At 40.8% G+C, this 25,577-nt stretch overlaps 1 protein-coding gene across 1 annotated transcript; it reads right to left on the bottom strand.

Moving 5' to 3' along the window:
- Positions 1-1,356: 1,356 nt before the first annotated feature.
- On the bottom strand, positions 1,357-25,298 carry EXOG (exo/endonuclease G). The gene is made up of 6 exons (XM_069778253.1): positions 25,127-25,298; positions 23,659-23,808; positions 20,008-20,147; positions 18,159-18,235; positions 15,009-15,123; positions 1,357-1,945 (listed from the first exon to the last, which is right to left on the bottom strand). The coding sequence occupies exons 1-6, from the start codon at positions 25,272-25,274 to the stop codon at positions 1,487-1,489; spliced, it is 1,089 nt and encodes a 362-aa protein (XP_069634354.1). The 5' UTR covers positions 25,275-25,298; the 3' UTR covers positions 1,357-1,486.
- Positions 25,299-25,577: the final 279 nt, after the last annotated feature.

The following is a 25,577-nucleotide window of genomic DNA, read 5'->3' as shown; positions in this document are numbered from 1 at the left end:
ACATTTCTCTGGTTTTAAATGTCTGGATCTTGTAAATATGTTCTTGGCAAACACAAAAGTGTCATGGGAACCATAACTGCTTTATAAAGTGATCTACTTTTGGATACTGCAACTGAACTGAGATGAAGGAAACTACACAGTCTTTAGAACATCCAGCTGATGATTCACAACACCCAAATAATGCTCCTGATTCATCCTTTATGAAAACAGCCCAATTCAGCCTGGCACTACATGACCCTTCTCAGAAACTATTAACTCTCACATTAAAACTACTGCAGGTGTTTTTAAGGAACAACTCCAAATTTATATTGATTCTTACCATTAAAAAAAAAAACCTAAGTATTTCCAGTTTTTACTCCTTCTTTACAGATGAAAAATCTCAGAGGATAAAAGTCACACTAATTTATGTCTGAAATTCAAAATTTATACACAAATATGTCTGAAATTCAAGATGTATACACAAATAAAGTACAAAACTAATGAAAAAAAATAATTTCATTAGATCTCCCAAGCAGATGCAAATCTGAGCAACTTCAGTTGCTGCTGAAACAGAACTGGAAAAGAATTTTTAATCAATCTTCTGCCTTCATGTAGCAGTTTTGTTGCAAAGTTTATAGACCAAAGACTGATGCTGGGAAAAAAGCCAGTGAGTGACTACCACAAACACAAAGAAAGCAGTGATCTCCTCTGAAATCAAACAATAGGCAAGAAAACACATTTATCCAAACTTAGTGGTGAAAGTGAAATATTAAGCTTACATTAATTTATGAAGACTCAGTCTGCACTGGTAGCAACTTGTATAAACTCTGCTTCTACTCTTTTTAAAAAAAAATATGCAGAATTATACATGAATGGAAGAAGCCCACTGCAAATGACAACAGCTGACAGCTACTGACATGCTAAAGTATCCAAAGCACACAAGGACAGGAGAGGTAAGAGACAATCTGGTTTGGTTAACACAACTAAGTAAAGACTGTAAGGGATTCAGATTATATCCTACAGGTCTCTAGTAAAAGAGTGTTAAATGAAATATTTCTAAATTAATTTAATTTTAAAAAATCCCAGAAAGTACCATTGCTTCTACAGCATCATACTGAAAGACATTTGCAGGCGGAATCACATTTAAACATATTCCAGTTACACTCCCAAGGTGTCTACTGTCTATTTTTATAATATTCCTAGAAGGGATTCCATACAAACCCCAGTCAGACTTGGAAAATAGCACAAAGCCTTTTCTGGAGGTCCAGTAATCCATTCATGCCAGAAAGGGGTCATTTTCATTTCCCACATTTAAGTACTGCAGCAAACCATGTGTGTGCATCGTGTTACAGGAGAATGAACGTTATTCCAAACCCATCAGCTTCCAAATGTTTCTTTATTGTTTTTGTAATTCAAAAAAGGATAATTCATACAGCCCCTGTCTTTGTATTTGCCTTTAGCTCCCCTTTCAAAGTACAAAACCCCAAACATCTCCCTGAACAAGGACTCAGCCGGCTTTCCCCTCTCTAGCTGCTGCTTGTTTTTCCTGCAGTTCTTCTTCCTTCTTCTTGTGAAGCTTTAGAAGATACTCATCAGGCTCAATTCCTGCCTCCCTTAACTCTGACATGGCTTTCTCCAACCGATGCAAGGTACGGGCACTCTGCACTTTTCGAGCAGTGATGTACAATGTAAATTCCTTGAAGCCCATCAGTTTACAGGTATCCACCTCACAGATATTTTTAACATGTGTGGTTTTGTCCACCTGGGGGAAGAAAACTAAACCTGACATTTTTTCCAGATCTTCAATATTTACTTGGAACTCAGTCAGCTGGTGACTGAAGCCTATGGGATTGTTTGGCACCACAAAAGCCCCCAGTACCAAGGGTTCTGTAGACTTTCTGCTCCGTCTGGCAAGGATCACCTTGTAGAGGTGGGATGGCACAGCTACATCATCCTTTCCAATTACCTGTCAAAAGGAAAGTTATGTTACAGATACAGATCTTATCAGTTGAGAGGAAAAAAAAAAAGTGAAACTAAACCTACTACCTCTGAAAAGGAGCCACAGCACGTAACTACACATCAAAATCATGTGCAACGTTGTCAGACTAGAAGCTGAGGCGGAAAGCTCCTGTATTGGGTCTGGCTGAGATAGAGTTAATTTTCCCCATAGCAGCCCTCATAGTGCTGTGCTTTGTATCGGTAGCTAGAAAGGTGCTGATAACACACCAGTATTTTGGCTACTGCTCGCACAGCATCAAGGCTGTCTCTCCAACAGTCCCCCATCACCAGTAGGCTGGGGGTGGGCAAGATCTTGGGAGGGGACATAGCCAGGACAGCTGACCCAAACTGACCAAAGGGATATTCCACACCATATGACATCTGCTCAGAATTAAAAGCTAAGAGAAAGGAGGAGGAGGGGGGCCATTCGTTATTATGACGTTTGTCTTCCAGAGCAACTGCTATGTGTACTGAAGCCCTACTTCCCAGGAAGTGGCTGGACATCGCCTGCTGATGGGAAGTAGAGAATAAATCTTTTGCTTTCCTTTGCTTCTGTGTGCAGCCTTTGCTTTATTAAACTGCCTTTATCTTGATGCATGAGTTTTTTCCATCTTAGTTTCTCCTGTCCCGTCCTGCTGAGAATGACAGAGCGGCTTGGTGGGCACCTGGCATCCAGCCAAGGTGAACCCAACACAGCACCATTTCACTGCAGCTCCTTATATAGCTGGTCAGGAATGAGCTAGTTATTTGATGACAATCTCTCTCTCAAACAGGAAAAGCAGAGCAAAACCCACTTCACTGCAAGGTTATTCAGCCACTGTTGGTAGAAGACTTTCCCAGAAGGTTCTCTGCCTTCCTCCTATAACACCACTGACTTACTATTACACTGTTAAGAACAATGATGCAGACAAAAGGTCAAAAGATTAGTCAGTAATTGCCTAAATATTTGTAAAGATCTGTGACAAGGAGCTCTGGTGGAAGAATGAACTCAAATCTCCCAAGCAGATGCAACTTCAGTTACAGCTGAACCTAAACTGGAACCAAATCTGAAAAACACATTTGCAAACAGGGAGTCAGCCAAGACCCCAGTTCCCTAATCCTGGTGCACATCTGTAAGTGTAGCTGACTTGAAGGGATCGTAGAGCTCCTTTCTCATACTGCATCACATTGTTAATACTTGGAAAGCTGTTTTCAGTAACAGTGGCTCCACACTAAGTTCCTGACCTGACAGTTCCAAATCATGTGTTTGTTAATATGCACTTCAAATAAACTCTAACCTACTTTCTGTCAGTTATTTTTTGTATCTCTATTTAACCATAACACAGGCTGTATTTAAAAGCTACATTACCTAAGCAAGCATTTTTTTGAGGGGACCTGCATATAAAGAAGTACGTTCAGTGACTCAGTATCTTGGAAGAGAAGTCTACGCAAAGAAAATGCACCTATTTCTTCCATAAATTCACTATGATTCAACTTAAGAGCTTGCACATGTTGGGTTTCCTGCTGTGTCACTCAGACCAGGATCCAGGAATTTAACTGAAGCACCAGGAGGGGAGGATCAGGACTCTGAATTCACTGAAACCTGTTAAAAGCTGACACACATATGTATACAGTAGACACCCCACCCTGTGTGAGGAGTAAGTCCAAGGGAATATACCTATTGATGACAAATGTGATCTCTCCAGTATTCAAAAAGTGATGCTTATGCGTGCACCGTATTAGGCTTTTTTTCTTCAATATTGCTGAACTGAATCTGCCATGCTAACAAAGTTTAACAGGCTCACACATGGAAAATATGAGTTTTGCATAACTCTTCTGTATAACTGCCCTTCTAAAGTATGTACTTTTATTCTAATGACAACAGAAGAAAAAGATGCAGACACCCTACAAAAACTACAAAGGCATCTTGTTTTATACATAAAGTCCAGTAATTTGGTACTATTTCTAGTATTTGCAATACCTGCAAAAGCAAAGACTGATTGTTTTGCTTTTGTGACAGCTTTTGTTAGATACAGTTAAAGTACAATTTCAAAGAAAGCAGGTATTTCACTGCCACGACCGATCACATTAATTGAAAGTATTTTACAAACTAATCCAGTTCACACATGCTTCGTCCAATCATATATTCAGTATAACTTAATCACAAAAGAAACACTTCCTATGCATGCTTTATTCTGAGAGTATTCAGCACGTCTGAAAAGAAAATACATTTTTTAAATTAAACTTTGCCTGTGGCTACTGAACCAAGGTTCACATCAGTCTATTGCAATAGTTAACTCAGTTATGAATTCTTTCAGTGCTTGAAGTGTGTCTTCCACCTCTGCTGCCAGTTTTTTAAGTGACCGGTCTTTAAGTCTTACTGGTTAGACCAAAATCAGAGAAAGTACCTCTATGAAAAAGGGAAACCTCTGAAAAAGGAAGCTTTTTCATGTTTTGTACAATAATGTAGTAGTAACGTTACTACTGACTCTGGCAAACACGTGCTCTTAGATTTCTTTACTCTGTTACAGAATATTTTCCTTCCCTTCCCTAAATTAGGCTATTTAACATCTTTGCTGTAGTTTAAACTTCATTTGCTGTGTTGTTGTTTGGTTTTTTTTACAAAAAGTATCTCGTTTATGCCACCAACCTTTTCCTAAATAAAGCTCTGCCTAGACATCTAACAGTCATTGAAACTAGTAAGCAATAAATGCCTTATGCCAAATCTACTTTCCCTTTCAAAGACAACAGATGTCTTGATAGGGAAATTAGAGCTCCTGAGTGTCAAAGCACTTTGCATTTAGCGTTCAGTGTGGGTGAAACCAGAGTTACAGCCCCTCAGGACCAACTGCATAAATAATCAAAACTGACTGATGCACAGGTAATTTTAAAATATACTAAAAACTACACATCAACGCACTGTTAGATCTGGTGGGCTACAACTGAATTACAAAATGAATGGTGTTGGGAGTTTAACCTATTTGAGATGGATGGCACTCAAACTGGGGAGTACCTACAATGTATTGGTGGTGAGAAGGAGGGAGCCAAGAAGCATGAAAAGCTCTGAGGGGAGAGGAGGGGGTTCACATTGCCATATTCACCCAAGCACAGGCAGTGACTGACACTGTTGAAGGCAGAAGGCTGGAGCTCCTTTTCTCCCCCTGGAGCAGGGGGCTTGCAGAGCCTGCACTGCAACCCACCTCCTGCACACTGCTAGGGCAGGGTGGAAGAGAAGGCAGAGGCTGTACACAGCGGCACTGCACCCTGGAGCTGCCGTAGCCTCCTGAGAGAAAGCAGTATTGAGACTAAACCCTGTTCCCCAGATTGTCACTGGGCCAACAATCTCCTGACCTGCAGCATTCCTGTGCAGTATGGCCTGGGCAGCCTTTTCCAGGCCTCTTCACTTATTTTTTTTTTCCACATGTATATGTACTAGGTCCTCCTCAGCTTGGCTACCTCCCCTTCCCAACACCTCCCACACACATACACAAGCCAGCATCCTCTGTTGTATAAAAGACTAGAAGAAGGGTGAACACGCCGATGGAGCTGCTACAAGTATCTCCAGTTCGGGGGTATATGGCATATGTAAAACAAACAGGTGAATGCATGTTGAGTGAGCTAGCAGAGGGAACAGGGGATTGAGTCTGAGGACTGAGTGAGCGGATAGAAAGGCTGGGGAATGAATAGAGATGCACATAGAACAGTTAGGTATGAAATGGAAATGCTGAATGCTGGAAGTGGGTGTTAAGGGAAAAGAGACCCTGTGCTTATGTGATATTATGCAAATATATATATTCTATGCAAAATAATGAACATTTATGCACAGTATATGAACGTATGAAGGAGGGAAGGAAAGAGAGGACTAGTTCAAAATGGAGGAAGAGTTGGCCTTTTGAGAAATATAGTTCTAAATTCAACTCAACTCTACACAGGCAATGGCCATACATGTAATTTATGTACCACTTCAGTTCCACGTAAGCTCTCTTTTGAGGATTTAAATAAAATCTAAGTAGTGCACAGGCTTTATACTAGCCCTCTGAATAGCAGTGAACTACTTCTGTAATTACTTCACTGAGTTCCAATACTGTTAAAGTGATTAAAACAAACTTCAGGATGCCAAATGGCCAGAGTCCACAAGTGTCCTTTCCTTACTCAAAACAGGGCATAAAAGTTCTATCCCCAGCTCATTCTGCTGGAGAATACAATCAAAGCAGGGTGCCTGATTTCTCTGACAGAGTAAATATGCATGACAAAGAATACATATGGGTTCTTCTGCAGTTTAACACTTACATGAACTATGCACAGGATGCATCACCAACAATTTATGCAGCCAGTGTGACCCAATGATTTTTGTTAAAAAAGGAAATGCGGTTCTAGAGCACGCCATAACACTTCCATCATTATGCTCTGTAATATATCACGATTTCCTTTTTTATGGGAGTAGATACAGAAGCTGCAGATGAATGTTTCCATAGAGTTGCCCCCCCCACACAGCTCAACAGCCAGGGAAAGCAGCATGATTCTGTAGAAGTGAAGTCTGCAACAGAAGCAATAGGTACGAAAAACAAACTCAACAATTCATTTCCTGTTGCCACCTAGAGGATTTTCCTACCTAACTACAGCAGTCTGAGTCACTATTCTGATCTGCACCATCCCATTTATCTCAATGCATGCCTAACAGAGGCAGATAGCATATGCTCCTATTGTAACAGAATAGAAAATGGGTTAAGATTATCCATGCACAGATGTTGACTTTGATTTGTGCTAGTCTATCCACAGGCAGCAGATGATCTTTCAGCAATCAATGCCTGAAACAGCTATCTGTCCCAGCTGGAGAAGAGCAGCAGTTTTTAATACTATCTGTGATTCAAAAAAAAATCTCATGCACTTATACAAGCAAGAAAGTACAGCAACAGTGTGTTGAAAATCACTGCTGTCCCACATGCTTTTACACCATGTTGATAACAGGCCACAATCCAAATTTTTGTGTAATCCTTTGAAAATTTCCATTTTGCTATTCCTATAAAATTTTGCTTAATCTTTCAAATTTTCAACAGCCTCATAACAGGAAAAAAAAAAAGCACTCAAGTTAAAAGCCTTCTTTTTATAGCATTTAATACATTCCTTTCCCATCATCATTTGGGAAACCAATGTGAAATTTCACATACTATTTCTCTTTGCTGTCTGTATCAGTTCAACATAAAAATGGTCATTGCCCTAACTTTTTGCAGCTGCTTATTCCTTTCACTTTTGCTTTGCTCTTGTTTTCTTTGGTGATCTGGTGCTGGCTTAAGGCCTATGACTGAACTGGTGTCATCTAATAATGCAACATTATGATAATGTCATTTTCAGCATAGTGTTTATTGTTTTTTATTATTATTGACATTGTTATTGACATTCCACAGGTGTGTATAAATTTGTTATACTCCTCGATGCCCAATTAAATGTGGACAGCTGTCATGAGGACAGGCCATTAAAACATGTGCAATTCCTGACATTTAGAGATGTTTACATATTGCTAAAACAACAAATGTGTTGGTAAGCAGTTATACAAACTTAGAGAGCTCAGAGGGACAGATAAAGATAAGGGCAGAAGTAACATGATTTCTTAAAACAGAGAGAACTCAGTGAACTTTGATAAATTTGGTCTCATAGCTAAGTCACTGGATGGTGATTTGTCTTAAGCTTGGCTTTCCTCATGATTTGGCCAAATAATTAAACTGTTCTTGCTCGTAGTTTTTAAAATTGAAGGACAAATTTGATATCATCTGTGGAGTGCTTAAGTATCACAATAAATAATGAAGACACTTGTTAACGGCATCTAGGGTAAGTTTAAGCATATGGCATTAACTAATGTCACCTTCATGGTGGTAGTCACACAAACACGGGGCAAAGCAGTCCCTAAAAATGACAGCTTGGCATTTATAAGAAAGAAAACTCCATTCTTACATAAACAGGAGATAAGGAATATATATGGTGTAATGGCAGAACACTTGAGATTATATTAGAAGAAAACAGAGTGTTACTCTCACTAGAAATTTTAAAACATACACTAATGTTATCATATTTTCATTTTATACTGGACTTGTTACAGCTTCCCAGAGTGGCAAGAAAATTATCATCTTCTGAAAGGGTAGGAATAATTTTTAAAAGAAAGGACTCATGAATCTAAAAGTAGTATTTTGCCACCTAGTGACTAGAAAATGAAAATCAACCATGAAGAGAATTAGCAGAAGCAACTAGCCTTTCATCAGGGAGAGCCAGCTCTGGATTGGCAATTATCTGAGATTCTCTGAGAACCCGGTAAACAGAAATCATGTTCAATCATGCCTTAACTGCCAGCACACACTGAAGAGTCCTTGCATCAGAAGGTACCATCATCAAATATGTTAAAATGATAGCTCCAAAAATTCCCTCTACAGTCCAGTAACCATTTCTTCACTCTCTATATAACAACCAGAATTTAGAACTAAGCCATACTGCAAACCAGAACTGAAAACAAGCATACACACAATTCTCTATGTAACAGTACTTCCATCTACATCTGGCAGTAACAAAATTAAGACTTCTGTCATATTTCTTGATGGTTGGAATTCAAGGACACCATTCCTGTCACCCAAAATAAGACTGTAGCTTTCTCTGAATAGGCATGTTTTGTTTTAGCTGTAACTTGAGGCATGATACAGGCCCATCAGAATGTTTTATTGTAGATAATACCTTTCCTGCTGATATGATCCCAGGTTTGACAATCCAGAGCTTTATTATAATTTGATACCAAATTCTGTACAGAAACAAGACTTTCTGGCAGTATAAAAAAATTCCCTTTGCTATCAGTATAATTTTATTTACTTGATCATTGTGACAGCATTAACTGCCTTCACTTCAGTTCTTTTAGGATTTATGTTAGGCAGCACTGATTCTGTTGATAGTGGTTTTTTTCCCCAATATTTGAGAGAACTCTGTCAGATGGCATTGAGAAAAATGGAGGGGTGTGAAGGCAGACCTAGCAATACAGAAAATACTACAAATACAAATTGTAGTAACAACCTGCAACAACACTGCACAGCCAAGAACTCCAAAACGTAAATGTATGTACTTCAGGAAAATTTAATTTGTTATGGCTGGTCTGATTGCTATTGCCAAATCATTTGGCAATCCTAAAAAAGAAAGAAAGAATAAAAAAAAAAAAAAAAAAAAAAAAAAGGAAGAGATGGCAAAAAAGGAAGAGATGGAAAAAAAAAAAAACAAAAAACCACCTGTGCCTAAATACATAGTTATGGCACTAAAAGACAGACACCCCAATCTTCTTTTTTAATAAAGAGAGTGTGTATATGCATTATGATATTGTATTTACATGATGACAGACTACTACTTCCACAGAATCCATTTAGGTTACTTAACACTGAATCCACTACAGTCCCTATCACCACTCTTCCTACAATAAAAGAACCTTCGGGATGGGTACAGTGCTAAATAAAAGCAATGCCATAAATCTATCCTGTACCTTTGGTGTCTCTTCTCCTGCAATCTTAACCCAGTGTCTATTATTTTCATTTGTACATCATGTCTAAATTTAGGGCTGACAGAGCTCTAGTCGTTTACACCAGCTGATGTAAGATCCAGCCCTTTGCATATAAGTTTTATGGGACATGTATAATGGACCTAGATCCGTTAGTTGCCTGTGTAGCCTTGAGCCCATTTAGAGCAGCCAACAAACAGCAACAGTCCCCAGGTTTACTTCCTCCTTTAACACGGATTCCTTCCCCCATAGTATCTTGGCTAGGAGAAAACCTCTCCTACTTCTGAAAGTTGACTGGGGAAAACCATGAAGTACCATCTTATATTTGAGAGGTGCAATTTCTTTCCCAAGGACTTACTTGCCACAGAACTAGATGACACATAAATATATCTTCTGGTACAGTTACTGTGCATCTCTGGCCCAGCCTGGTCATTCCATTTTGAAAGTTAAACAGCAGACATGATTCCAGTATGAACGTAGTATGTCACTAAAAAGTACATAAAAATGTCTTCTTCGAACAACAAACAAAAGGTTATCTAAACTGTACTTTCATTCACCAACCACAGTCAATTCTTCTTAAATTAGTATTTACTACAATGGCACTGGGAACAAGAAGGGTGGAGCATGGAGCATGACGCAGTAGAATTATTGCAAAACTCATATTTCAAACTCCAAATCTGCTGACAGAGGAAAATCACTAAAGTGACAGTCACTGGAGAACAGTAATATATAAAACATGACAACGTCATTTTGATTTGATCTGGACAAAGATGAAAAACCTGCATCTGCCTCTCCAATGACACAGAACAGATTTTTCCTGTTGGCATTCTATTTTACATATATTCTCAAAATATGTTTTTCAGATACCAAGCACAGTCATCAATCTACTCTTTGCAATAAAAGCCTCCACTGGAGACAGATGAAATGACAGAACACATCTGAGGATACAGCAAGTTCAGCCAATAGATAGAACAACACTGGCATCTAAGGAGTTCAAGGTTAAGTCCCTTTCTGGAATTAAACAGCAAATGGTACCAGAGTCCAAGCAGGAACTGGGAACAATGCCATGACCGATGCTCTGTTTTTCCTCTATAGTGATCTAAAAATAACCTTTTTGGATGTCTGATGAGAAAAACACCAGCCTGTAAAGCCACGGATACATATTTCACCACTCCTTTAGCCAAAACCAAGGAAACTAAGATTGAAGAGAGGATCCAAAACAAATCAATGCAGACATATTCACTGTAGTACTTCTGTGTTTTCTTTTTTCCGCAGTTCTAGTCTCAGAGAAGAAAAACATTAGAAAGGAGCTTAGCCTTAAGTCACATTGCCAGATTATAGGTTGTGAGTTTCAGCACTATTGTGTATACTACAGCACTTCTCCTTAAACAGCATATAAAGAAAAAGGACACCTTCTCACATCATCAGCCTCATAAGCCCAAACAATGAGGACTAAAAGCCTTTCATTTCTAAGTCACTTGTTTGAAGCTAACGGAGTTCACTCGGAAAGACAGACAAGAGGTACCTTTCCCTTCTTGTTCAGCTTCCAACTCTTAGTGTTCTTGGTTTTGAGGCAGAATCCCAGACTACCAAAATCAGCGGCAATGACTGCAATTATATCCAAGGCATCTGTCTGAAAAGAACTCTCCAGTGCTTTGACAGGTTGTGTTTCCTCTTCTAAGTGTATGTGTTGATGTAAGAAGAAACAAAACACAAAAAACCAACACGCCACTACTCCACTCTGAAGTCTCTCCTCAAAGGACAATTTCAATGGCAAGCACAAGAACTTATGCCATGAAGAGATTTCAAAATAACAAAACAATTCTCAGGCTGTATTTATTTACACTTAGGAATGTAGCCAAAGAGGACCAAATCAAATAATCTAATATTTAAAACAAAAAAACCCAAAACAAAATCAACATTTTACTTTTCCCACCTGTAGACAGCATTATCTGTACTTAAATACAGCTTAAATACAAATCAATTTACACAATGACTCTCACCATAGGAAGCTGACTAAAGGATTTATGATTTATGTGGCCAAATTGTGAAATGAAAACATGAAAAACATCATTTCACCATTTTCAATCTCACACTGAACTTCACTTCATAGTTTATATTAAGACCAAAACTGATAAAACATTCATAAAAGACCAGAGTTGTCATCAAACCCAAAGATGATGAAGACATCTTGGCAACAGACAAGAACAGAACGATATGGTAATCAAAGCTGCGTGGACATTTTGTGCCACTATTATTCCATCACCATATCCTGGTATCAAGTTATTTTGAAAAAAGGCAGTAAGATGCAGTGCCTGCTCTTATTTTTACCTGTGGAATACTAAAATTTACATTTCAAAACCAAAATGGGAAGCCACAATCATTTTTCAGAAAAGGTAATCTTTCTCTTCTAAGTAAACACTTTCTCTAAAGAAAAACTAGAAGATGATGACCAAGATTAAAGTGAAGCAGTTGATAGATGCAGTTGATAGATGATTCAGCTGCTTCCCAGAAAATCATTTCCAGTTATAACATGTTCAAGTCAGCTCAGGACTTTTAATTCTTTGTTCTGTAAGACGAATGTATAATTTTGGTGATAAAATAATAAATGCAATATCCTGACAGCTACAAGGAGGTAAATTCCAGCAAGCTGTGTGCAAGTCTGGCCACTCTTACAGTACCAGTCTGCATGACAGTAAGCCAAATGCTCAGCTCAAGACTATTGAAAGGGAACATCTCCCTCCTGCTCCCAGCTATGTGCTTTTGGACATATCCCATGCTGTTACCAGTGCTGGACTCCTCTGTGTGCTGCTCTATCTTTCTACGGCAGTAGAAAACAAGCCCAGTAAGCAAATAAGTATGGATGGTTTTCTATTGCATTGGGTAATTAAGCATCTTGTGGAAGGATCTGACAGTCATCAGCACTGGCAGATGAGGGAAAGGACTGGAAAGAATAACGGGCAATAGCAAAGTCAGAACTCTCCCCATGGGTGGCAAGAAACCTTTGCCAGCCTAAAGCTGGCTTTGCCACTAACTTGTGACGTGGCGTTGGTCATATGCCTTTAACCGTGGCTTATTTATCCACTTGAAAATGAGCACATTTGTCACCTTCCTCACAAAAATGTGGTGAGAGCTGAAGTTTGGAACTGCCACTGAACATGAAAAAGAAAAATTATTATTACTGCATTTTCATATGCATAACTGTTTTGGGTTTGTGTGGTGGGGTTTTGGTAGCGAGGGAGGGGCCTGCAGGGGTGGCTCCTGTGAGAAGCTGCTAGAAGCTCCCCCGGCTCCAAGTCAGACCTGCCTCTGGCCAAGGCTGACCCCACCAGAGACAGTGGTAGCGCCTCTGGGATAATATATTTAAGAACGGGAACCTGCAGCGTGGGAGGAGATTGGAATGTGAGTGAAACCCCTGTGCAGATACCGAGGTCAGTGAATGATGGGAGGAGGTGCGCCGGAGGAGGGGATGCCCCTGCAGTCTGTGGGGAGATGGCAGGCTGTCCCCCCCCAGCCCATGGAGAGGAGCGGGGGAGCAGATGCCCATCTGCAGCCTGTGGAGGACCCCACGCAGGAGCAGGGGATGCCCCTGAAGATGGCCGTGGCTCCCTGGGAAAGCCTGCGCTGGAGCAGGTCTGTGCCTGAAGATCGGCCCGCAGAAAGGACCCATGCCAGGGAAGCTCATGAAGGACTGCAGCCCGTGGGAAGGATCCATGCCAGAGAAAGGACTCACGTTGGAGAAGTTCACGGAGGACTGTCTCCCATGGAGGACCCCACACTGGAGCAGGGGAAGAGTGAAGAGTCCTCCCCCTGAGGAGGAAGAGGTGGCAGAGACAAGGTGTGATGAACTGACCGTAACCCCCATTCCCTGTCCCCCTGCACCACTGGAGGGGGTAGGTAGAGAATTTGGGAGTGAAGCTGTGCCCGGGAAGAAGGAAGGGGTGGGGGGAAGGTGTTTTAAGATTTGAATTTACTTCTCATTATCCTTCTTTTGATTTGATTTGGAGTAAATTAAATTGATTTTGCTTCTTCCCCAAGTTGAGTCTGGTTTTTGCCCGTGACCATAAGTGGTGAGTGATCCCTCCCTGTCCTTGTGTCGACCCACGAGCTTTTCTTTATATTTTCTCCTCGTCCTACCAGGGCCGGGGGAGAGGAGTGAGTGAGCGGCTTCGTGGTGCTTTGTTACCGGCTGGGCTTAAATCACGACAATAACACATGACTGACTGGAAAAAAAACCAACAACAAACCCAAAACTAAAGCTGTGATTTCATCATGGTCGAGGTTATAGACATGTGCAGGTGGAGACATAAGGGACAGTTTTTAAAGGAGTAAAAAGCTAAAAGCAAACAGGAAAAATTACATTCTATCATGACTGAGTTCCAAGTTCAATCAAATGGAAATCAGCTGTGTGTTTATAATGAAGAAATTGTGCCTAAATCTTAGCGCTAAACAAGCCAGTGTTGAAAGCTGAACATCTCTCTCTTTTGTGTCTCTCATATCCCTCTGAAACAGGGGCTTGTTATAGCAAGCTCATTCATTGCTCCTCAGAGAACTAGTTGGACAGCTGAATCGCTCATGAGCTGAAGGTGCAGTTGATCTGAGTACTTATTTTCAAGGAAAAGTGTTTTTTCAAGAGGCGCAAAATACAGCATTTATTATTTGCATTATGCTAGCTTTCATCTAGCAACTGAAAAAAGCAATAATATCTCATTACAGTAGGGGCAATACTCCCTCCCTTGAATAACTTACTATGCTTAGATCCTACAGATGTCTAAACACATGCTTACAAAGAGTAAGTCAGGATAAGCAATAATAAATTCACCTCTCAACTTCACAGCCTTTCCTATCTGTCTGTCAGTGACAGTTTCTAGAGACTCTGCATGATCAATCCTCAATCTTCAGAGTATTTTAAGCAGGTAATGAAAACGGGGGACCAAAAGAAGGAGGGCGGGTATCAGTACCATGGACCAGTGATTACACTGCATTCACCTAAAACCTACTAACTTGAATGAAGTCTTTCAATTGACTTTGGTATGCTCAAAATTTCAGTTGTGTTGCAAGGCCTGATCTAAGTAACATATATGGGATATCAGCAAACAACTGCTTTTGAAATTAATGGAGTACAGGCATTCCAATACCCTATATAGTTTTGAGAAACCCACATTATCTTTGTATTGCACTGTTTCTAAAATACATCAATAAATGACTGAATAAATGCCTACACATCAGCAAAACCCACTAACTCTCTGCTTAGATACCGTCCTGTGTTACAGAAGTCAGAAAATAGTTTTACTCCAGACTGCGAACAGACATTTAGTAGATCTTTCTAAATAGAACAAATTATTTTAAAATTATACTTTTCATGTGCAGGCAAGATATAACATCTCTACTGAACTTGTCCCAACTAGTATTGGACATTTTGTACATTTTGCAGGTACCAGGATGTTGAACTTTATCAGCCTACAGTATCAATTTTAAATAAATAAGTAAATAATTACCACTGCACTGTTAACGCAGCAACAAATACACATACCTGGTAAGTAACACTCTTCTTTCCATCATCATTTGTTTGAGGCAAGGTCAGAGGTCCAGAAACTACCCAAACATCCTCAAATCTCTCAGTCAATTCCCGACAATACATTTCCATTCTGGAACATATTTGTCAGATAGGGTAAAGTCAGCTGGGAAAACTTAATAATCTTTGAAACATACTATGAAGGGCAAGATGAACTACTGACAGTTTGGGAGCATTTCTCCAAACTCATGTGACTGACTCGCAAACTGAAGAAGGTTAAACACAGGCCCAAGTCATACTTCCCACTTGTCCCAGGTTCACTTATTTACAGATAGGCATGTGTTTGAAAACAGTATCTGTAGCCTTACCACCTGTCCTGAAAATCTGAGTTCTCTACTTAGTCCGACACTTGGCACTAGAAAGATACTGTTGATGGTCACTTGGGATTAGTAAAATACTTGTTTTAAACAGCAGGTTGTGGTGTTCTTTCTTTGAAAGGTTTTACCACATTACTGGATTTATATGTTCCTCCCCAAGGAATCAATGTCCTGCAACAGACAGCTCTTTCCGTAGCTCAAAGTACTTAGAAAAGTTTCTATGTGCCATTCCCACTAAGTCTACCTTTTTTTTTTTTAATATAAGACTGTTTAAAAATAAAGTGGTAACTCCAGAAATACTAATGTTATTTTTGCTTTTTAAACTAATTGATTCAGTTTACAGCATAAAGTATTTCTGAAAATAAGAAGGTTTCTGGATCATGCCTATTTTACATAAAACAAAAGAATATAGCCCATTTTTGATCTAACACCCCAAGTGTTATAGAAATCACATACAGCGAGCACCCATTGGTCCTTTACTACAGACAGAGTTGCACTTTACTCAAATGGACAAACAGACCGGAACATGAGACAGATGAGCCCAGCTAACCTGGCTGCCTCTGAAAAGGGGAGGTTTCATGCCCTTCTCTCTCTCACTCCTGTTCCTCATACCTCTCCCTTGGGCCACTTTTAGCACTCTTCATCTGTCAACAACCCTGAACAAAATCAGTCTTTTTTTTTGTGCTGGGTTAGTGAGTTAAATCAGCTCACACAAATCAGAATTAGCAGGAGTGAGCCCCACGAATCAGAATTAGCAGGAATGAGCCCTTTCTTCTTTGGTAATAGTGAGCTGCCATGTGATACACAAAAGCATTGACCACAAGCTAATTTTTTTCCCTGCTGTCGTCAGCTTTGCTTCCAAGCAGCTCAGCTCCTCAGGCTGTCTCACGGCATGGCAATACAAACACCACCTGGCACAAGGAAAGAATGGGAATAAATGTAGCTAGGGAGCAAACTGCTTTTGGTGGCAGCAGGGACAGTGATCAGATTACAGTGACCATGAAACTGCACTCAAAACAAGACAGAAAACAACAGTTAAACGTCAGGAAAGAAAGAAGCACGCATGTTGGTGGGAAGAGAAAGAGGAATAAATACTAAGGTGCAGTTAGACCACACCACTGAACTATTCTAATAGCTTACTATCAAATAGCTTGCTGAAAGATGCAGTCCTGCTCTCCCCTTTCCTACTGCTCCCCTTGTCTGCCCCAGCTGAACAGTCCTACTCCATCTTCCCTGTTGGCTCTGGCACTCACCTCACCAGTTGATCCAATTTTCTAATCTGGCAGAAACGTAACTAAGCAAAACAAAATGTGAATCAGTTTAACTGTGTTAGCAAATGGAATTGACTTGCCCTAGTCAGGCTAGTACCAGAGCTGGAACTGGGAAAGCAAAAACACATGGCTGGACGGCAAACACCACTTTAAAAAACAACACATTGTTAAACTGACTAAGCTGTATTGTCTACCTGCACCTCAGAAAACAATTCAAGAAGCAAGCAATTTAAAAAAAAAAACGAGAAAGGAAGAGAGTACTGAAGCCAGGAAGGGATACAACACACGTGAAACACAGTATCCTTAAAACTATTTATCATCAAACAAGTGACTGACAAAACAAGTGGCACAAATACTTTGTTCATGTATTTAAACTGTGGGGATAGGGTGCTGGGGTTGGGAGAAAGTGGTAATAGCTGCTTAAATTGAGGGGCTGACAGTGCCAGGGGAAATTTTCAAACACTCCCCATGATTTCCTGATTAGGCAGAGATCCTGCTCATGAGAAATAAAAAGGGTTTCCAGCCTTGAATTGGTACAAATGCCTAGCTTTGGTATATGGAAATTTTATGCTCAAATACTGGAGGTATTAAAACAATACCAAAAAATCTCTTAAAATGTTACAGCATTTTATTTGTCTATAAAACAGTATAACCTTACTGAATGCCTCATATGATTTTATATGCATTCTTGTAAAACTGGAAAGTAGTGTGTAGTTGAATGATGATGCATTTTTGATAGACTTTTAGTACAATACCGTACATAAATTTGCTAACCTTCCCTTGAGCGATCCTTGTGAAATTCATCATTTTCCCCTCCTGTTTCTGAGTCGTAACATCCTGTTAAGTCCTATGCAAGAAGCACTGGATGAATGCTACTTTTATTAATGTTTTTCTCTGCTCAAAGGAAGGAAAGAATAAAAATCCTATGTGAATAAAGTTTAAATTTATCAACCACTCACTTCACCTCAAAGCCGATCTAGCCGGTGCTCACAAGGGATAGAGAACCTGCCTGACTGCTACTTGGAAGCCAGCACTCGAAGAAACACCTAAGACCTGAAGTAGTCAGGACACAGCAGGGAGCACTCAGTTCTCCAATTCAAAGTGAACTAATGTCCACATACAGAGATGTGAATACTCTCATACTGGAAGTGCTTTTTTGAGGAAGGGATGTTAAAGCAAGATCTAAACCCGTTCCTTGCTTCTACTGAACTTTCCTTAAGGACAGAGATGTTAAGCCTGGTACCTTTACCCACATCAGCCACAAGAAGTAATTTTATCTATTCTAAATAAATGTCCTCTACAGTTTGATTGAATAAAGAACGAAAGTAGTCATTTTACTGTTCTTGCACTGTAAGGACTGAGCTGCCTTTCATTTCAGAGAAAGTTCCTATGATCTCTACAGATGGCCTATAAAGTGCTCTAGAATACTTGGATGTGAAGAAGCTTTATAAATGTAGCATTTTTGATTTATGCCACTGCCTGGTATTTTCCCCTTAGTTTACTTACAAGTAATTTCTCACCTGTTCCAAAATCCAGCATTATTTTCATAATTCTGAGGCACGATGTTAGAAAGGTAGAATGTTTCAGCCATAGCTCTCTGCATAGAGAAAGATAATATAATTTCATTCAAACATTTAAGAGCTGAAAACGCATTTTAAAAGTTTCTTGATCAGAATCCATTTCTAATTTAGTCTTAACATTATCAACATAAAAGGTCAGAAAAAACCTAAGTCAGAACATCTACAAAATTATTTTGGATCAAGATGTGCATAACTGAGGTGCAAACCTTGCAAAATTTATCTACTTTTTTTTTTTTTTTTTTTTGACAGAAACATAGCACAAGAATGTCCTCTTCTAGAGGCACAGGAATTACTATGTCACCCAGTGTCAGTTTTGTAATGTCTTTGGAAGTAACTAGCTGCTCTTCTTTTTGAATGGAAAGATGCTTTCACCCATGCTTTTCATTTATTTGACTGCCTAATGGCTAGCTTTTTCTTTCCCTTACAAGAAAAGGTTTATTAAAAATATTCATAAATATTTTACAAATACATAACATGCAGGCAATGAAATGATTTATGAGACCATAATGGTCAAATATCCACACATCTGCTTTATTTCATCTTTGAAAAGTGTCATAAACCTCTCTGAACTAAAGCCCACATATCTCCAGATGTGAATGACCTGGTGCTAAAAAACTACGCATATGCAGGGAAATATAGGAGAAAAAATTTCCAAGATCTTAACCCAGAATCTTCATAGGTCCTGTACTTGTCAGTATTTTTCACATAGTACTTCTTCAAAGTGAAGGGGCTGACAGAAGTCCTTAGGATAATGAGCAAACACTACCTGCACTAATTAAACTGTGAAATTAAATTTTTATAATCCTGTATTTGAATGATTGTATCATCTCACTGCATTTCAAGCCAGGTCCAGGATCTCTCTGCACAGGTAGCTCACCAGCAAAAACTCCCCGGATATCATAAATAAAAAACCACAAAGACATTTCGAGTAGAAATAAAACAACTGGTTCTTTCATCCACCACATGCCACTGAGCTGTCACTCTGCCCCACTGCATACTATTCTGCCTGGCAGAAATACAAATTTAAACTGCTTCTTAATTGACAAATGGCTGCATTAGGCACATTTCACAAGAGGATCCAATAAATCCAAGGCTGCTTTGTTAGTCAGCCAAGGCATTAGGGCATGCTTTTCTTACAGCTCAAATAAATGGCAGGTGAAGACATTTTATAGACTGAAAGAACTATGGCAAAAGAAGGTTCTAATTTACCTCATGCACATTGCCAGAAAGGAAAAAGCCTTTTAAATCATCCAGGCAATCCCCTTGCCAATACAGAACAGTACTTAACAGCATCTTTGCTTTGCCCAATCTAGCCTTAAACATCTCAGCACCTGTTGGCCAGAATGAAGTCATCGTTCCCTGTCTCCCTTTCACTGAGCTTCAGAAGACACTTTCGAGGTTTGTTTGGTGAAGGTTATAATCTTCATTTTACAAGTAGACAATGTGACATACAAAAGGTTGAGATGACTTGCTTACCACTATACTGTACAAGATATACTCACATCATCTCTGCCCAACAAGCTAATCTAGGTGTGATTTAATGAAGAGAGGTATGTCACCAGAGGATGCACCCGATTTATATGCCCGAAGCAGACTGTGAGAGCATCTTACAGTGCTCAGTCAGGAATAGACCTTGTAACTCCAAGTCCAAGTCTGTGCATCAATAATGAGATCATGTTCCATCTCAAAACAAACTGCAAAAGGAACACTACACATTACTTTCAAGGGTCTTTTGACCCTTTCCGACTGATAAACACAAATTAAAAAGAAAGAAAAAAAAAAATCCTACTGTTGAAAATTTGTTATCTCCTGCTGGTGCCATGTGTCCTCGTGACCATCCGCTCCCAAGGTAGTCTTCATTGACAGCACTAAACATTAGAGGGATGTTAGGATCTGGTCTGAATTTACAGTGCCTTCGGTCTGCATTGCCTGAGGAATAACATGCTAAATTATTAGGTTACCATTAAACCATCATAACAACAAGACAAAAAGAACTGGTTCTGTCACATCTTGCCAAATGACCCATGCTTAAGGATTCAACATATTAATCTCAACTGAGTATTTTTTCCTCAACCATACAAGAGAATTCAACTTAAATATGTGTGCTCCAGTCCTAAATTCTTTCCCACTACATATTAGAAATTCTAACATGCTTACTGTTTTATAGAGAAAAAAACAAAAGCAAAATATATTAATCTTATCAGAAATACAGATAAATATTAAAGGCAAGATTGCTAAAGATATAAACCAGTATAGAATCACTTTTTAGGACAATGGAGATATACAGATCTTCACCAGCTGCAATTCCATTTTTATGTTTGATCTACTACAAGTAATTCTTCTTTTTCCAAGTCTAGCCTGGAAGTAGAATGAGTGTATCTTGATAAAGTTACACTTGGTAAAATAATAAACCCATTTAAGAGAAAGTCTTAAGTGTTCTGTTCTTCAAAGGCACAGAAATAAGTGCAGAGCTTTCCTGTTCCTTTCCAAGATTCCCCTTCTGTCTTTCCAGATATTTGGGAATTACGCACAAAAATGGCTAGGCCTAAGTCTTCTGGAAGACAAAAACTTTTTGGGGGAAGGGTTGTGGGGGGAGCTAACTTAACTGTTGCGGAGATGGCAGCCCACTCTAAGCTGCTGTCTTTGCTGGGGAGACTGTGACTCCTTCCCAGATTTACTGGCCATACACCTGCATTTGTGTCCTTGCACTGTGTAGAGTCCCAGACAACTCCTTGGAAAAGATGTTACTCTGAGTGGGCTACAACTTTGAGACCACTTCAACCCAAACACAGACCACTTCCTTGCAAAAGTGATGGCCAGAAGATACTTGCATGAATCATCCTGGCACTGACAGTCTCCAGTAAGACACCATCTTAGGGAATGGCCTGGGACCCAAGAACATCCATAGTTAAGGAAGGTGCTCCAGCAAAGCAGCAGAGGCACATGCAAGGGCTGACTCGGCTGTCCGTGTGCAGTGGGTCAAGAGAGCTGGAAAATAATTGGCTTAGAGCACCATCACTGTTGTCCACAATTTTTTTTCCCCAAATGACAATATAATTCAAAGTATCTACAGCATACTGAATTTTCTTTAAAAAATTCAGGGTGTCATCTTAGGCATCATATCACAGATGCAATATACAGGACCATTATATAGTCTCTTTTCATTTAAGCATGAATCAGGGCCGGTACACACCAGAGAGAATTTTCTCAAACTTGGCACTTCATAAAGTACTTCCTGTTGCAATACAACGTGAGGGGCAATTTTCAATAGTGATCACTGCTAGTTGTTAAAATTATTCTTTCTTCTATAGCTGACTGTGCATATCCACACAAACTGCATGCACTCTGTTTTTTTTGTCATGTCAGTATTATCACTGAGTGCATACCCGCTCTATGCTTCCTTGTGCTGTGTACTCAGAACAAAGTGTGGTACACGCTCGCCACTTGGCAGCTCCCTGAAGAACCCACGAATATGCAAGGACCACAAGGAAGAAGGGAAGGGGTGGAAAATGAGCATGCATATGGATAATGCATCTCTTGGAAACCAGTGCCTGTAAGCAATTTCCTCTTTGCTGACCATCTGTTCATATGCCCATGGAGATGATGTCAAAACAGAGAGGTGGTCAGAGCATCTTTATGCAGCGCAGGTAGAAGGAAGGAGCTTCACTTCTCTTTTCTTTTTTTAGTAAGGCATGTGACGTGATACTTCAACACAGGATTGATGCTTAGGAAGCAATACTGACAAGTTTATCAGTATGCAAAACAACAGAATTCTTGTTTTTAAAAAATCATATTTAATCTCAGTATTTAAGACAAAGTGTAATTTATCAATTAAATTTGAAAAATGGAAAAATATATCCTCATTTAGTCTCTGTTCACTGCTTTGACAAAAATGGCTAATTTCTTCTGTAGCCAGTTTTGTACCTCTCATTTATACATAAAGCTAATTTCTTTCCACCATGTTTTTTAAACTTTTAAGTTCTTACTTGTCAATAAAATAATTTTTTTTACATCACATCCTTTCAAAACTCCAGGACATGGAAGGTTTTTCTGACCTTCCCCGAACAACACAGTTCCGCCTCAGATCTGAATTAGAGTAGCTATCAGAAGTAACTCAGAGCTGAATGCCTCAAGATGCTTAATTTCAACTTGCAGGTTAGTTGTATCTGATCATTTGGAAATCATTTTAACAATTTGGCTCTTAAGGCCCGCTTGAAAGTAAGCCTGGAATTACTGCTTTCTTCTCAGAAAGAAGTGGAACCAATGATGCTGCTTAGGGGTTGGTTATAAATATTTTCAGGATCACGCTTTTAATTTTGAAAGGTAATTTGAAGACAGTGATTAAGATATATTTAGAGGGCTACTGCATTCATAAAACATTTTACAGTTATACAGTTACCTCCATTGCTAATAATTTGCCTTATAAAAACTGAACTAATGCTATAAACTTAATTTACAATGACTGTATACCACTCATATTTCATTCACCACTGACAGTAAAAAATCACTGAGCCTCTGTCTTGCATAAAGAAGAGGGGAGAGAGTATTAGATAATGCACATCAGAAAATACAAGAGAACTGCATCAAAGTAAGTAATGGCTGCAGCGAGTAGGTAATGCCCTATCTAGCTTTGAACAATTACAACCGTTGATGCCCTTTGCTCCATTTTTATCTCACAAATGGACATACATCTTTTCTTCCCATTCTGAGCAAATCTCTTTAAGACCTGTAGATGAAACAGTCTGGCCACTAAAGGCGTTGACTCCACAAGCATTCACACATATGGGGCAGTACCTAAACTGACATAAGTTGGACCACAGGACTAACTACACTAGCTAAGGAAGCAAGAGCAATTTTTATGCACTTGAGCAATAACACTGAACTTTGCAAGTCTGAGTTGGGTAAGGAAACTTTAATTTTCAGCGCTTCATCTTCTCTCCATTCATGTTTAAAAGAGGTAAGTTAAGCTTCCCTCCTGCAACACTACTTAGAGTGTTTACACTGACACAGCTATATTGTCTGGTGCTTACCGACTGTTTCATAAATTCATAACAGAAACTTCTCCCAGAAGGTAGCTCTAGTTCTTCTTCATTCCTCCCTTTCATACTCAGCCCTTGGGCCAAGTATATGTTGCAGGCTTCAGGATGTTGTACGTTCAATACCAGACTAGTCCCACCAAGAGAAAGAATACTGAAGAGGCCTGCCAACCTGCAGTGACAGATCTCTTTTAAACCACTGGCAACATCAGCCTTAATACTGTCACAAAGCTGACATCCACGCAGAGGCCTGCTGCCTCCAGTGGGATTGTGAATGTGTGGAAAAATCCATACCTAGAGATCAGTGTAGGATTTTTCTCCCTGCCTGCTGCTGGGTCCACCTTCTGTGAACAGCAAAGCCCATTTTGGGCATCATAAATGTAAGCAAATAAATACCTACATACCCAGTGTCTTCTGTTTTGAAATATGTTCAATCACCCATCTAGGCACCCGTTTTGCCTGGTCATAAGACAGTGCGTGATTTGTGTAACATCTGGTCTCTGTTCCGGCTTCAGGGAATCCATATTTTTCCAGCAGAGACTCTTCTACTGGTTCTAAGGATAACAATAAACAGAAAGCCACCCAAAGATGAAATGTGATCAGAAACAAGACAGTAAGAAAAGCATCTCTGTGGATGTAAACACACCATATAAGGAACTACTTGAGGTTACTACCACCATTAAGACTTAAAAAAATATTAAGAGAGCTATCCAGTGAAACTCCGTTCTACCAAAAAAGTGCATTTCACCTTGTCCTCACATGACAAACTCAGCTCTAGGACTAAATCATCCACTCTAATGCCTACATGCATCTACCTAGCAATTGCTCTGGGCTGGCCTTCAGAAGAAAAGGGATCAGATATTTAGGGACAAATCAGGCAACAAGGAGTTAGGGACACAGGAGATCAACACACGCATTTCACCCTTCAGAGCTGGAAATCGCACTCCTCCTCATAAACTGAGATGTACGAGTTAAGCACAAGTGCGAGTCCTGCCCTCACTGAGAATGCTTACACTCTGCTGAATGAATGAAAGCTTCACTTTGCGATTATTCTTTTTTTTTTTTTTTGCAAACATTTTTCTCTCATGGAGGAATATTTACATCTGTCTTACTGACTTCCTTGTGCTCCAGCCATCTGTTCGACAGCAACCCGCCTTTTTAGAGCCCCTCTTCCCCTGCTTTCCAACACTCCAGTACTTTTAAAGCCTTCAGGCTGCAGAGAAAAACCATTCATTCCCACCAGGCCCTGGTGCCCCCCAAGAGCCCCCTCCCCATGCCTCGCACCCCCACCAGCCCCCACGGCAAGTGGGCCAGGGTCTTCCCAAGTGAACAGCCACCACCCGTGCTGGCCTTGTCTCCCCAGGGCAGCGCTCGGGAAGTAATACCTGAAATTTAGTGATGGCCTGACCTGAACTGCGTGTTTAAAAGTTATTTTATGTTATTACGGGGACGTTACCAGAACACACAGGACAGCTCTTCTCCGCTCCCCACTGCGACACGGGACATTTGCAGCCATCGTGGCAGCCGCACGAAACCACTTACCTCGCGTGTCACCAATGTTTCGGCGTGAGCAGGTGCAGCAAGGGGAAGCTGTGTTTTTAACGCAAATTACAGCCCAGCATCCCAAAATAACCTCCTTACCCCCCCCCCCCCATCCCAGCCCGGCGCAGGTACTCGGTGAACTCCCCGCCCTCCCGACCCACTGTGGGCACCCCAGGACGGAGAAGGCTGCTCCGAGGGGATGGAGCGGGTTTAGGGGCCGGGGGGGAGCGGTCTGTGGGGACCGTGGCCGTGCTGAGGCGCCGCCGCTCCCGCCCCGCGGAGCCACGGGGCCGCCGCGCCCGAGCCTCCCGCTCTGCCCGCGGCTCTTACCCTCTGGCAAGGCTCTCCCGGGGACCGTCTCCGGCTGGCTTTGGCTGCGGAGGAGCCGCCACGCAGCCCAGCACGACACGGCGGTGCCCGCCGCGGCCCCGCAGACGAAGCCGCCCAGAAAGCGGCGGTGGCGGGGGAAGGCCGCCATGGCGGCGGGCGGAGGCGGGAACGGAGGCGGCGGCGGCAGCGCCCCCTGCCGGCCCGCCCGCGGCGGTGCAGGCGCCTGGCCGCCATGGCGGCATCGCCTCAGAGGCATCGCCTCAGCGACGACACGCGAGGAAAAGAGCGAAGCGGGATTTGCCCGAAAGCTGTGGAAAAGAAAGAACCAAGGCGCGGGGCTCGCCCTCTCGGGGACCACAGGGACCGCCCGGAGAGGGGTGGCTAAACTAGTCCCCAGCCAGCAAGGCCAGGGGGCAACGGCCCTGGGCTCCAGCCCTGAAGGATGGTGGGA

This window comes from Haliaeetus albicilla, chromosome 2, assembly GCF_947461875.1.
Source record: "Haliaeetus albicilla chromosome 2, bHalAlb1.1, whole genome shotgun sequence".
In the NCBI taxonomy this organism is placed as follows: domain Eukaryota; kingdom Metazoa; phylum Chordata; class Aves; order Accipitriformes; family Accipitridae; genus Haliaeetus; species Haliaeetus albicilla.
This window is presented reverse-complemented; position numbering and strand designations above follow the sequence as displayed.